Source organism: Nycticebus coucang, chromosome 9 (genome assembly GCF_027406575.1).
Source record: "Nycticebus coucang isolate mNycCou1 chromosome 9, mNycCou1.pri, whole genome shotgun sequence".
Classification (NCBI taxonomy): Eukaryota; Metazoa; Chordata; class Mammalia; order Primates; family Lorisidae; genus Nycticebus; species Nycticebus coucang.
The window spans coordinates 117015568-117029675 of NC_069788.1; the positions used below are offsets into that span (position 1 = coordinate 117015568).

The following is a 14108-nucleotide window of genomic DNA, read 5'->3' on the forward strand; positions in this document are numbered from 1 at the left end:
TGATGAATTAGGCTGTAGTCTCAGCCTGGTGTTGAGGAGTTGGGCATTCTCTGTTCCTTGAGCAGCGCCTCAGAAAGACCCAGCTTACAGAAGGGATTCAATGTCCTCTCCCTTGCCACTGACTTGAGCAAACATCTTGAATCTCAATTCACAACCAGGGGCATCTAAAATGGCAAAAACTCTGCCTGCAATCTCATTTCCTTTGTCATTGCACCAAAAGAAGTAGATAAAATGGATTTAAAAAAAAAAAAAAGAAAGGACAACAAAGGCTGAACTGTGGGAAGAAAGAAGTTGGGATTGTTTCCCAGATGGATCTCTCCACTGTGCCCAATTTCCTTCACGACCTTACCCGCTCCACTTTGGCTGTACATGGAATCCCAGGGATTTTTTTTTTTTTTTTTTTGAGACAGAGTCTCACTATGTCACCCTGGGTAGAGTGATGTGGCGTCACAGCTCACAGCAACCTCAAACTCTTGGGCTCTAGTGATTCTCTTGCCTCAGCCTCCCAAGTAGCTCGGATTACAGGTGCCTGCCACAATGCCCAGCTATTTTTCGGTTGTAGTTGTCATTGTTGTTTGGCAGACCCAGGCTGGATTCAAACCTGCCAGCTCCAGTGTATGTGGCTGGTGCCTTAGCTGCTGAGCTATAGGTGCTGAGCCCCCAGGGGCTTTTTTGAAGTTTTTTTTTTTTTTGAGACAGAGTCTCACTTTGTAGAGTGCTGTGGCATCATAGTTCACAGCAACCTCCAGCTTTTGGGCTTAGGTGATTTCTTGTCTCAGCCTCCTGAGTTGCTAGGACTACAGGTACACGCCACAACACCCAGCTATTTTTGTTGCAGTTGCCACTGCTGTTTTAGCTGGCTGGGGCAGGGTTTGAAACAATCACTCTCGGTATATGGGGCTGGCGCCCTACCCACTGAGCCCCAGGCACCAACCAGGGATTTTTTTTTTTTTTTGTAGAGACCGAGTCTCATTGTACCACCCTCGGTAGAGTGCCGTGGCATCACACAGCTCACAGCAACCTCTAACTCTTGGGCTTACGCGATTCTCTTGCCTCAGCCTCCCGAGCAGCTGGGACTACAGGCGCCCGCCACAACGCCCAGCTATTTTTTGTTGTTGTTGCAGTTTGGCCGGGGCTGGGTTTGAACCTGCCACCCTCGGCATATGGGGCCGGCGCCCTACTCACTGAGCCACAGGCGCCGCCCCAGGGATTTTTTTTTAAAGAGCTGATTTCCTTAAACTTTTCATTCAGAGGTCATATAAAATAGACCTGTGCCAGCTTCCCAACAAAGCACACCAAAACAATAGCTCCCACTCAGGACCAAATACTCCGTGCACATTTACAGTGCATCAGTTGTCTTTCTAAGAGAGATAGGACTACGCATGTCTTGTTTGCTCTTGTATCTTTATTTCCAGTTCGGTGCTAGACACAGAGCAGTTCTTTCATAAGTATCTGTTGAATTAATAAATAAATGAAATTTGGGGAATTATTTGGTTTTTTGTTTTTGTTCGTTTGTTTTGGCCAGGGCTGGCTTTGAACCCACCACCTCCAGCATATGGGGCCGGCGCCTTACCCCTTTGAGCCACAGGCACCACCAAATTTGGGGAATTAAATAAATATGTCATGTCATATTACTTCAAGCAATTAATAAATTGAGAATTGCTATTAGAATCAATGGCAGCAGGAATTTATTCAGGTGGTCAATAAGCCTACAAAAAGATTAAACCCACAGAGAGAGACCACTCCATGATGGTAAATTAAAAAAAAAAAAATGACAGTATAGGTGGCAGGAAAATGTGGAGCAACTGAAATTCTCCATTCTCCATATTCTAATACCCTGCTGCTTAGAAAGTAAATAATTACAGCCAATTTGAAAAGTCATTTGACATTAGTTACTAAAGTGAAACATGCCTACTCTATAACCCAACAATTCCATTCTTAGGTATATACCCAAGAAAAAGAAATGTGTATGTTCATAAACACACACAGTCATCAAAATGTTCATATTAACTTTATTCAGTAACTTCAAACTGGAAATAATGCAGATGCCCATCAATAGCAGAATGGATAAATTACTTAGGATATATATACATACACACACATACATACAACCGAATACTATGCAGAAGAAAATTTAACTACAGATACAAGCCACATTGTATATGAATCTCATAGACATTAAATTGAGCAAAAAAAATCCCCAAACCAAAATATAGTTGTGTTTGGAACTATATCAAATATATGGAGCTATATAAAGTTCAAAACCAAAAATAATCATTGGTGATTATTTAGTAGATTATTTATAGTCAGAATAGTAGGTAGCTATAACGTTTGGGAATATAGATTGGAAGGGGAACAAGAAAACCTCAGGTGTTGGAAATGTTTTGTATCTCCCCGTGGGTGCAGGTGATATGAGCGTAGGCACAGGTAACATTCACCGAGCTGTATGCTTAAAGATTTGTGGACTTGATTGGTACTCATTACTGTATGGTTGCCCCCATTAAAAAAAAAAAAAAGAATGGATGTGGCTCAGTGCCTGTGGCTCAAGCAGCTAAGGTGCCAGCCACATACACCTGAGCTGATGAGTTCGAATCCAGCCGGGGCCCGCCAAACAACAATGATGCCTGCAACCAAAATATAGCTGGGCATTGTGGCGGGCGCCAGTAGTCCCAGCTTCTTGGGAGGAGGAGGTAGGGGAATTGCTTGAGCCCAGGAGTTGGAGGTTGCTGTGAGCTGTGATGCCACAGCACTCTACCCAGGGCAAAAGCTTGAGGCTCTGTCTCAAAAAAAAAAAAATGGATGTTATAAACATGCATACACCTAGCATCCCTAAAAACTCAACACCTTTGGCAACTATGCTCCCTCTAGGGGTTGTGTTACATTGAGATTAGTGCCCCAGCATCATTTCGCCACATGGCCACCAGTGAGGAGATGGGCCAATTCATCACCGTGGTCCATCTTTCAGGTCTCTCTTACTGAGAAGGCCAACTTCATCAGCTATTGTTTCAGCCCACTTCCTGACTCTCTTCCCACACTGGACATCCTCACCATCATTACTCCCTTCCTCCTTTCTTAGAAGATGAGGGTCTTCTTGTTCATGGCCCATCCATCCTTTAGCCTGCATGCTTGAACCTACATGGTCCTGTCTCCTCAAGAACTTTTTGCTTGGCTCGGTGCCTGTAGCTCAGTGGCTAGGGTGCCAGCCACATACACAGGCGCTAGCAGGTTCGAATCCAGCCCGGGCCAACTATAACCAAAAAATAGCTGGGCATTGTGGTGGGCACCTGTAGTCCCAGCTACTTGGGAGGCTGAGGCAAGAGAATTGCTTAAGCTCAAGTGTTTGAGGTTGCTGTGAGCTGTGATGCCACAGCACTCTACCAAGGGTGACTGTGTCTCAAAAAAAAAAAAAAGAACTTTTTGCCATCCCTCAACTTTCTTTTGTTACATTTTCAACCTTTTCCATTCAAATGAATCCTTCTTCCCATACTATAAATAGCTCAAGTTGCTCCTGTTTTCGAAGAAATCTTCCTTTGATCCCAGTACCCCTTTCAGCTAGAGCCCAATATTTCCTTTTTCTTTTTTTTTTTGAGACAGAGTCTCATGCGGTCACCTTAGGTAGAGTGCCTTGGCATCATAGCTCATAGCAACCTCCAACTCTTGGGCTCAAGAGATCCTCTTGCCTCAGTTTTTCTATTTTTAGTAGAGACGGGGTTTCACTTTTTGTCAGGCTGGTCTCCAACTCGTGAGCTCAAGCAATCCACCCGCCTCGGTCTCCCAGAATGTTAGGATTACAGGCGTGAGCCACTGTGCCTGGCTACCTTTGAAACTTTGGACTAGTTACTACCTCTCTGAGCCTTACTTCGTTTTCTTTTTAAGAGAGAGATAATTATCCACAGAATAAAATGCAAATAAAAAAAGAGAGATAATTATCTTCCTATAGGAGAAACTGGGATAAGATGATATAGGTAAATGTGTAGTCTGTCCCATATTGCTCCTCCCAACAAAAACTCCTCTCTCCTTATGTGCAGTTACGTGCCCAGGTCTCTCGGCTTTACCTCCTAAATATCTCTCGTTTACCCACTCTTCTCCATCTCTACCTGGCTATTACAACCCCTTTGCAACTGCTCTCCCAGCTTTCCGCCAGCCTCACTCTCCTGGGATCCACACTGGGCACGCAGGTGAGGCTTCATGCCTTGGGTGTGCAGTTCAGCCATGCTGAGATGCTAGGCATTCTGTTCATGCTGGTCCTGCAGCCTTCAGTTGCCTCCGACACTCTTTATCTGGCTGACTCTCACTCAAGTTTCACCTCCTCCAAAAAGTTACCTCCTTCCCTGTGTAGCTCAGTCCTCCTCCTCCTCTGTGTCCCTATAGCACCCTTGTCCCTGCATCTGTCTCGTTACATCATATTTTTGTGTAAATTTGCTTCGTCTCTATATGCCTAACACCTAGCACATTCCCTGACACACAGTGCCCAGCCAATGTTTATCCAGGGAATGAATGGATACAGCACCATTGTTACCCTCTTGTGTTAGGTTCAGAGAGATAGTTTAGAAGGGGATATAAAATACTCCATGAACCACATATGGTCTGTGTCACTCAGAAGCAGTGGTTCCTCAGCCAGAGACTTTTGGAAGGCACAGCACTGAAGGGTACCACTCACAAAAACGTGCGTGGTTGACTAAGGAAGCATGGAGTGACACCTGATATCTGCTTATAAAAGCTGCAGCTGGATCTTCTGAGAATCAGAGGCACCTTCCTCACCTTTTCCATCCGTGAGTGGCCTTTCAAGTATCCTGATTCAGGCCCCTTCCTGTCAGTGAACTTCTTTCCCTAACTCCTTCACTTAACCTTTGGATGACATATTTGCATTTTTGCAGCCCACACAGCCATTTATCCTACAAATACAGATGTCCCTCAGAATTTGCGGGGGTGGGGTGGGGCGGGGAGTGGTTTCAGGATCACCACCATAGCAGAATCTGTGGCTGCTCAAGTCCCTCCAATGTGCCCTCTGGATTCTGCCTCTTGGGAACCTCCAAGTGTGGTTGGGTCCACCATACCAATTAAGCAAATACTACGTGCTAGGTGCTGGGGTGTATGACTGGAGGCTCTGTTGTCTCCGACAGAGTGCATAACCTCTGGGGAGTTCACCGGCCGCTGTTCATCAGACCTAGAATCCCACAGAGCAGCCCAGGAGGACGTGAGGCCAGCCCCATCCTGGGTCCTATGCCGGATCTGCGGGTTTAGACCTTTCTCTTACTAAGCCCCAGGAAGGAAGTCTAGGCAGGTACGAAGCAGAAGTTAGAGGTGTTTAGTTAATGTGGCCCTCCTTCTTCCTCCATGAATAATAAAGCTTTGTCAGGCATAAGGATGAAGGGTTGGCCTGTGGAGTTTCTGAACGGCTGCTAAATCTCTTTTTGAGCTCAGTCCATTGAGCCTCAGTTTCCTCATCTGTCAGAAGTGTGTATGTGGACTATATAGACCATCCAGGCCTTCCCTCCTAGTTTTCAGGATGATGTCGGGTTGTCTATAAAGGTGAGGGAGGACACTGGTCACGCAAGGTAATTCCAGCCGCGTCAGCAAGCCGCGCAGGGATCCAGGAAAGCCGCCCACGCAGCCGCCACCTGGGCAGCTTCGCGGAGACGCGGTCCCCAAAGCGGAGGGTGGCACCGAAAGGACCCTGCCTCAAGGCGGGAACACTCGGCGGCCTCTTAGAGCGTTTGCTGGCTATAAACCTAGCGGCTGCAGGGCAGGGATCCTTCGGGTCGCGCCCTGCTGGGTGGGGCGGGGCGGCAGCCAGGAAATTCCCAGGAAATTCCTTTCCCTTACAGCTCCTCCCCACCCCCGTTCCCAGGGTGCCGACCTGCCTCGACCTAGGTTCCCTGGGAAAGAGAAAATGAAAAGCTTTTCAGGTTTTCTCGTGTTCCTTTCCCAGCCATATCCCACCCCGGGGTTTGGAGCGCGCGTGAGAGCGCAATAACGGTGGAGGGGAACCGGTCCGATTCTCTGCGGCTCCTGGGCGTCCCGAACATGCTGCCGCCGGGTCCCCAAGCTTGAGGAGGCGTCCCCCGGCTTCAGTCCCGTAGAGCTTAAGCTGGTGTCACATGAGCGGCGGGGGAGTGGGAACCGCGGGAGTGGGCGGGGGCCGCCCAGTCCACCTATATGTGCCGCAGCCCGGCTGACGGATGCCAGGAATTCCCAATGAGAGGCAAAAGGGGGAAGTTTGGGCAACTCGGCCTGGCCAATGGAGAGCCTCGGGAGGGCTCTTCCCCTCCTCCCGCCCCCGCCCGCCTCGGCTCCGGCAGCGATAGTGTGTCCGCCTCGTTCAGTGTGCGCGGAGATTAGGTCCGAGCGCTGGGGCGGAGGCAGGCAGTCCGCTGTTGCCGCCAGCAGCAGCCTTCGCGAGCAGCGCCGCGGCGGAAACCGGCGCAGGGGAGCTAGCCCGGTCGCTCCAGCCCAGCCCAGCCCAGCCCAGCTCAACTCCCTCCCAGGGCAGCCGCCGCGACTGCCGGCGGGAGAGAAGGTGGAGGAAGAAATCCTGCTCCTAGCACGCGCGCACCATCATGGACCACTATGATTCCCAGCAAACCAACGACTACATGCAGCCCGAAGAGGACTGGGATCGGGACCTGCTCCTGGACCCCGCCTGGGAGAAGCAGCAGAGAAAGGTTAGCAGCCGCCCCCTCTCACCACCGACCCCTGCCCGGACCCACTCCGCCCGCCATGCTCCGGGCTCCCGGCTCTGAACCGGTTCCGGGCGCGCACAGGAGGGGGCGGGGGCCGCGCGGCCGCTGCGAGGTGGGGTGTTGGGTTACAGGCGTGGGGTGGAAGGGGGAGCGCCCCTGCCCCAGAGCCCGCGAACGTCCAGCTGGAGCGCTAGGAGGTGGCGCTGCCTGCGGGCGGGTCGCCTTGGGGCCCGCGACCCAGACCATGCGCTGCTGCCGCGACCGTCCCCGCGTGGGCTGAGCGCGAGGGCGGTGCTCCGGAGGCTGGGGCTGAGCCTGAGACCCCAGCTCGGTGGCTGCCTGCTCCGGATCGATTTTCCCTTTCCTCCCCGCCCCCGGCCGCCTCTCCATATGGCGTGCGGTGGCAGCGCGCTTCCTGGCCGGCTCTGGGCTCAGTACCTGAGGGTCCAGGGGCCGACTACCGGCGCCCTCAGCCCCAGCCCACACCCCGGGGGAGAACAGTCGCCGTAGGGATCGGCGGCCGCCTCCGGATCTGCCTGGAGGTGGACCAGCTGGAGTGTGGTTGGGTCCCGGAAAGCTGGGGGGCGTACGCGGGCTCCTCCGGGCCCTGTGGGGGCGGGGTCAGGACAGCAAACCGTTTTATTGCTTAACTCAGTAGGTTGGTAGCTGCAAGCCCCAAATGGGCTGTGTGTACGTTCAGCCCCTCCGATCCCCGCTCCTTTCCTAGGGAAAGGCGAATTTGGGCAGCTGGATTCGAGTTGAGGGGCTCCAGAACGAGGGACTGTCTCCGGCAATATTTGGGGACCCCTGCTTAGCTGCGGAGCTGCATCCCAGGCTCCGTGTGCGGGATGCGCGCTCCGATACCGAGCTGGGCTTGGAGTTGGCGGTGGGACCCGGGCATAGTGGCCAGTGGCAGGAAGAGGTCAGAAACCACTCTTGGTGGGGCGAGAGGGCGCCCCAACCCTGCGGCTGCTTCCTGCCTGCTCGGTGAGCCGGTGCCCCAGGCGGCCACGTACCCTGAGTACCCGTTCCTTCCCCTCCTCCCCACTGCCCGCTCCCATCCGGTCCCTCCCCATTTCAGCCACCCTCCCTGCCCCCGCGCTGATCTGGGAATGAGGGGGGAACTGGATGGCGCGTCCTTCTGGATAGTGCGGTTAGGGCTGGGCTTGAGAGAGAACGCTCATGTCCAAAAATGGTAACATTCATTCCCTTTTTTAAACTTAAAGGGGGGGGGGAGTTTAGAGAGCCGACTGAAGTTTTTTTTTCAGCCAAAGGCATCCTGTATTAGCTCACTCAGGAATCCTAAGCCCTGAAACGGCGCCCTTTTACTCACTTCATCAGACAAGCAGAGGTAATTTAAAACACACACAATGGACTTCCTCAAAATGGGGCGACCTGGGGCCCCAGCGCCTGAAGCTGGACCCAAGCCTCTACAGCGACATCATACCTATGCAAACACACTGGAAAGTCTCCTGGCTTTGAACTGACTTCTTTGTAATATGGCAGTTGCTAGGTACACTCACCACCTCTTCCTCTTGGCCCCCTAGAGTGAGCTGGGAGTTGGTTGGGGGCTGCCTACAGCCTCCCATGTGCTTGGTTTATTTCCTGGGAGACCTTTGAGCTGAAAATTGAGTGAGTAATTTGGAGATTCCTAGGTAGGGACAAGGCAGGAAGCTCTTAAAATTTCATGGTGCACTCTTTTTTGATAATAGATTTTAAATTATATTCTCAAAAAAGAATGAGATTTTAAATTGATTCTCAAAAAGACCAGAAGAATGAGATCAGGGTGGTGTACGTCTTGGGGTCTTCCATAAGTGTTAGAAGAGAAGTAGAAATCACTGTTTAGGGAACACCTACTTTGTGCTTGGGAGGGGCAGGGGTGACCGAGCTATCCTGGAATCAGGCCCTCGTACGGATTGTTTGGATTGTGAGACTAAGCTTCTGGACAGACCCTGACCGTGGGCTTGCACATGGCATTCAGTGTTACTGGGTGAATGAAGGAATGAGTGTATTGGAGCTGGGGAGAAAAATGCAGACTCCTGGAACTCTGATCTGGGTGGTCGTGGGTGTGTACCAGCTCTCTGGGCAGCTAGATAGGAATAGGTCTTCTGGGAAATTTGGTAATTTAGGGGGCAAACCCAACAGTGCCAAGAGTAGGCATTTGCTGACACGTGCTAGGCACTCTACTAATCACTCCATGTATATTGTCTCAGTCGTCAGTCGGAGGGCTCTGTGAGCCAAGCACACCTGAGGATAAGGAAGGAGGGCCAGAGAGGGAAGTAACCAGCCCAGAGTGCTGTGGGCTGGGACACAGCCATGTTCTAGACAGGGAGCTTCTAGTGGCCTCACTCATCCCTCTGTGGGGAGGGAGGCAGGAAAGCTGGGCTCTGACATTCAGAGCCAGAGGATCTCTGGACCACGGGGCGCTAACACTTGCTTTGGTGGGGTTGATGGAGGAGGCCATGACAGAAGGAGCTCTGGGCCTGACTTGGAATATCAGGTCTAAGTTCCTATTAGCTGTCATTAATTCTGTAGCTTGTATTTTGTGGGCTTCCATCTGTAAACCTGCTGCCTTGCCTAGTTCTCAGCGGGGTGGGTGGGACCTGAGGAGTTGGCATTACATGTGGGATAAGACAAACTATCTTTGTTGCTTTAGACTCTTTCTACTGACCGTGGGAGTTGAGTGGGTCCAGAGCTGACAGGGGGAGGCAGGGCAGTGAGTGAGGAGGGGGGCACAGTGCACACTATGATACAGAAGTCATCGGTGGGGTGCAGAAGAGCCTCTTTTTAGCCCTGGTGCAACCTGGCTATTTGTGAGACTTTGGGCAAGACTGTGTTTCATAGATCCTGTCTGTACCTTCATTGGGTCATTTCACAAACACTTTGTGAGCATCTCCTTTGTGCCAGGCACAGTTCCAGGTGTTGGGAAGAGGGCACTGAACGAGACAGACCAGGTCTCTGCTTCTGTGGGGCTTCCATTATGTTTCTGTGTCTGAAATGGAGCATTTCTGCCTTGCTGAACCCTTGGGGCTCTTAAGGGATCAGATGAAAGGACATGTTAGGAAATGCTTCTTTGGTGAAGGCATGGCCTGATACGGTGCACGCAGAGTCAGAAGTCATGACTCAAGAAACTGCATCGGGTTGGCTGGGACTTGTTCCTTCTTCAAAGAATGCTTCAGTGCAGAGTTCATCGGCTGGTCTCTGTGCCTCCAGACACAAATGCAGTTATCTTGTGGATTAGAGGAATTTCCCATACTTTCCCAGATTTTGTCATCTTCCTGACCTTTGAGGCTGAGCTTTGAAGCCACTTTTTCTGGGGGCAGCTGTTCTTTTCAGAATGCCCACAGCCCTCAGCTTATGCCTTCACGTGGCTCTCACCCCACCCCTAGTCTGTACACGTTTGCTGTTGGTCCAGTGGGCTGGAAAGGCTTTGACTTGGCGTAGGATCCTGGCTCTACCCTTTTAGGCTTGTGACCTTGGGCAAGTTTCTCTCTGAGCCTCCAGTTCCTTATTTATAAAAAGGAGCTAATATCGGGGCGGCATCTGTGGCTCAAAGGAGTAAGGCGCCAGCCCCATATGCCGGAGGTGGTGGATTCAAACCCAGCCCTGGCCAAAAACTGCAAAAAAAGGAGCTTATATCTTGCTGGGTTGATGTGAGAAGATTGGTAAAATGGCAGCTTCTGTTACATTTTAGTCTCTCTGTTCCCTCCGAAGTCCTGGACATTCTGGTTTAAAGGGTATTCTCACAGGTGCTGACCCTGGGGCTTTTGACATGTCGGTGCTTAATCAATGTTGGTTGAGGGAATGGATGTTGAAACAGGGAGACAGCCTTGGCAGGTGAAGGGAGATAGTTGTGAATGTAGCCCAGATCCCAGTTCTGTACCCAGGTCATGCTTGGTCCTGAGAAGAGGGATCACCTTGTTTACACTTGTTCCTGGACAGTGACACCTTTGCAGGAGTTAACCAAGACCACCAGTAATCATGGAGGACTGCAAAGAGGGGAGGGTCTGCCAAAGGGGAACTTACCTGGGGAGGAACAGGACCCGCCAAACCAGGGTGCTGCCTGTTGGAAATAAAACCAGAAAGAGGAGGGAGTGGCTGTCATCTCCATCCTGAATCCCCTCTCTGGTCTGTATTGTCTGTGTTGGTGCAGGCAGGGACCTAGCTTGTCCTGTTCTCTGCTGAATGCCTAGTGCCTATCCCAGGGCCAGGTCTGGTGTAGGTGGCCTCGTGGAGAAATAGCTCTGAAAAGTTGGATAAATGGCATGATGTGTGGCTCTAAACTCCAGGCTAGGGTGTGGAGATTGCGATGAAATGCTTTATACTTAGATAACCACTTCTGGGGCTGTCCCTGGGCTCCAGACTCTGCAGATAAGCACATGGCGAGTCGAAATCTTGCCCCCTCCACTCACTAGCTGTTGAGATCTTGGTGAGTCACTTACCTGCACCAGGCTTGTAGCAGTGGGGACATGGGGGAAAATAATAGTTCCAAGTATATTAATAGTTGTGTGGAGATTTAATGTCTGTAGGGGATTTAGTATAGCACCTTGCATATAGAGTGCTCAATAAATGTTAACTATCTGTGGGAACCTGAATTTCTTATTATTTTTTTTGTAGAGACAGTTTCACTTTATCGCCCTCGATAGAGTGCTGTGGTGTTACAGCTCACAGCAACCTCCAACTCCTGGGTGTAGGTGATTCTCTTGCCTCAGCCTCCCCAGTAGCTGGGACTACAGGCGCCTGCCACAACGCCTGGCTATTTTTTTGTTGCAGTTTGGCCAGGGCCGGGTTTGAACCCGCCACCCTCGGTATATGGGGCCGGCGCCCTACCCACTGAGCCACAGGTGCTGCCCGGAACCCGAATTTCTATGCTCTCTCCCCAGTAGACTTTTTTTCTTTTTTATCGCCTTTGGTAGAGTGGTGTGGCGTCACAGCTCACAGCAACCTCCAACTCCTGGGCTTAGGCGATTCTCTTGCCTCAGCCCACTGAGTAGCTGGGACTACAGGTGCCCGCCTCAACGCCCGGCTATTTTTTTTTTGTTGTTGTTGTTGCAGTTTGGCTGGGGCCAGATTCAAACCCACCACCCTCGGTATATGGGTCCCGCACCCTACCCACCGAGCCACAGGCACCCCCCCCCAGTAGACTTTTTTTTTTTAAAGCCATCTTTAGAGGAAGCTTGGTTGGCTGCGGGTGTAAGGGAATTGTATTGTCCTTGACCTCTGATTCTGAGTTCAGCACTGACTCATTTTAGGTCACTTAAAAGTCTCTGTGTTGTAGACTTTGCCTAACTTTTCCCTACTTCCTGGGTATCAAGCTTGTATGAGAAAATGGCCACACATTATGAATTCTCTGTAAGAGTGGTTTAACTGTACAGACTTCAGGCGGTGCCTGTGGCTCAGTGAGTAGGGCGCCGGCCCCATATGCCAAGGGTGGCGGGTCAAACCCAGCCCCGGCCAAACTGCAAATAAAAAAAATAGCCGGGCGTTGTGGCGGGCACCTGTAGTCCCAGCTGCTCGGGAGGCTGAGGCAAGAGAATCACGTAAGCCCAAGAGTTAGAGGTTGCTGTGAGCCGTGTGATGCCACGGCACTCTACCCGAGGGTGGTACAGTGAGACTCTGTCTCTATAAAAAAAAAAAACAAAAAAAAACTGTACAGTCTTCAGGTGAGGCCTTCTGGAGGCCTGGTCCCTCCTCCCCCCCGCCCCCCCCATGCCCCGCCCCACCCTGGAGCTGACCCAGCTCTACTTTCCCCAGGGCCTGATGCAACTCCTTTCTTTCCAGACACTTCTCTGTGTGGGTGAACTGAGAACAGGTGCCCAGTGATTGGCAAAATGACTTATGAAGCCTGAAGAGTCATGGAGCAGGGAGGGGCCCCACAGAGGCCAGCTGGCCCTGACAAGGCAGGTGGGAGCTGCTCTGTGCTGAGGCAGGCAGGTGTGAGGCCTGGAAAGCACTCAGAACCAGACAGTCCAGTTTTGAGAAGTGGTGGGACCCCAGGGCACTGTTGGTTGCTGGACACTGGCGATGGGTTGTAGGAGTGACAGGCTAGCAGGTTCCCTAGGGTGTGTGGTCATCTGCCTTCTCAAGGGGAAAAGGCAGAACCTGGATTCCCAAGTCCACCTTCTTGGGGAGGTGCTGCAAGGTCAAGTTGGATTTGGGCCTTTCCTTTTTATCTTCTCAAGGAAGGCCTGGGGCAGGGTGCCTGGCCAGTGGCCACAAACCATAAACCTGGCTTGAGGACTTGTCCCACAAGACCTGCTGCCTCCTGGGAATCTGGAGCCAGGGTGGGGCAGCCCAAACCTGGATATGACCCTGTCAAGGATATGCTACTGTGTATCTCTAGGAAAGAGCTGCACCCTACTAGGGTAGGAATGTGGACAACTCCTCCTTGTGGAGTCTGTCAGTGGAGGTTAATTAAACCCTTGCCGGGTATCAGATACTCGCCCTACTTGCTGTGTGGGGTTGTGGAAATCATGGTTTTGGTAGGGAGAGCACCAGAAAAATATAGAATCATACCAGGCGGTGCCAGTAGTGGTCAGAGGGATGGCCAAAGCAGATGCCAAGGCACCAGGGGTAGGAGCCAGCACTTGGTCCTGGAAGGCAGAGATCTGGTAGGATTTGGAGAAGTGGAGAAGGCAGAGATCTGGTAGGATTTGAGCTGCATCTCAGAGGAATGCAGGATTTGAAGAAGGTTCCGGGAAGCCTCACCTTCCCCTCTTGGCCGTGTATGTGTATGTGTGTATGGGAGAGAAAGAGTGAGAGGGAGAGACACAGAGTGTAGGACAGAGGAGGGGAGGGGAGAAGCCTGGAAGGGCAGAGCAGGGCAGCAGTGAGTCATCCCTGCTGGGGGACACCCCCTCCGATTGTTCTCTCCCTTGTTCTTTTCCATTGGTTTGGCTCTCCCAGAGCTCACCACTCACCTTTCTGAGACGGGCCAGGCCAGGCTGTCTGCATAGGTCATAGTTGGGCTCTTGAGACGCATGCCTCTGTGCAGGTATTGTTGGGCTCATCCCAGCCAGTTAGACCCGCCTGAGCTGTCCCCAGTGTGTAACTACCCATGGTTATCTGGGAGCTGGCATGGAGCTGAGGGGCACCTTCCCACCAGCCCCACTTGTGTCCTCTCTGGAGTGGCCGGTGGGCCCACATGTCTGCATGAGGGGCCCTGTGGGCTGAGCTGCGTTACCAAGGATGCTACCAGGCTCTTGGAGCCACCAGCAGAGATAGCCTGGAGAGTTCTAATCTGTAGCTCCCCAGGTGGTAGTGGCAGAGAGGCTGCAGGCAGAGAAAACCCCCCCGAGCCTAGTTCCTTAGTTTTGGGAAGATGGGCCCGCTCCAACTGGACTCATGATTCAGCCCTGGCTCTGTCTTCATCTGCCAAGGCACCAATGTCTTGCTAGGCACTGTTTGCCCAAACCCATCTCTGAC

The 14108-nt window shown here is 51.8% G+C and overlaps 1 protein-coding gene across 4 annotated transcripts in view; it reads left to right on the forward strand.

The window, feature by feature from the left end:
- Positions 1-6187: 6187 nt before the first annotated feature.
- The window catches only part of ACTN1 (actinin alpha 1), a 117550-nt gene continuing 109629 nt past the window's right edge, over positions 6188-14108 (forward strand). For 2 of the 4 annotated variants that reach the window (XM_053602190.1, XM_053602191.1), the window contains exon 1: positions 6267-6665. In XM_053602190.1, coding sequence (XP_053458165.1) covers positions 6561-6665 — 105 coding nt within the window. In that variant the 5' untranslated portion in view covers positions 6267-6560. Of the gene's footprint in view, positions 6666-14108 lie in introns of all 4 variants that reach the window. The other 2 variants (XM_053602189.1, XM_053602192.1) reach the window with 2 other exon arrangements.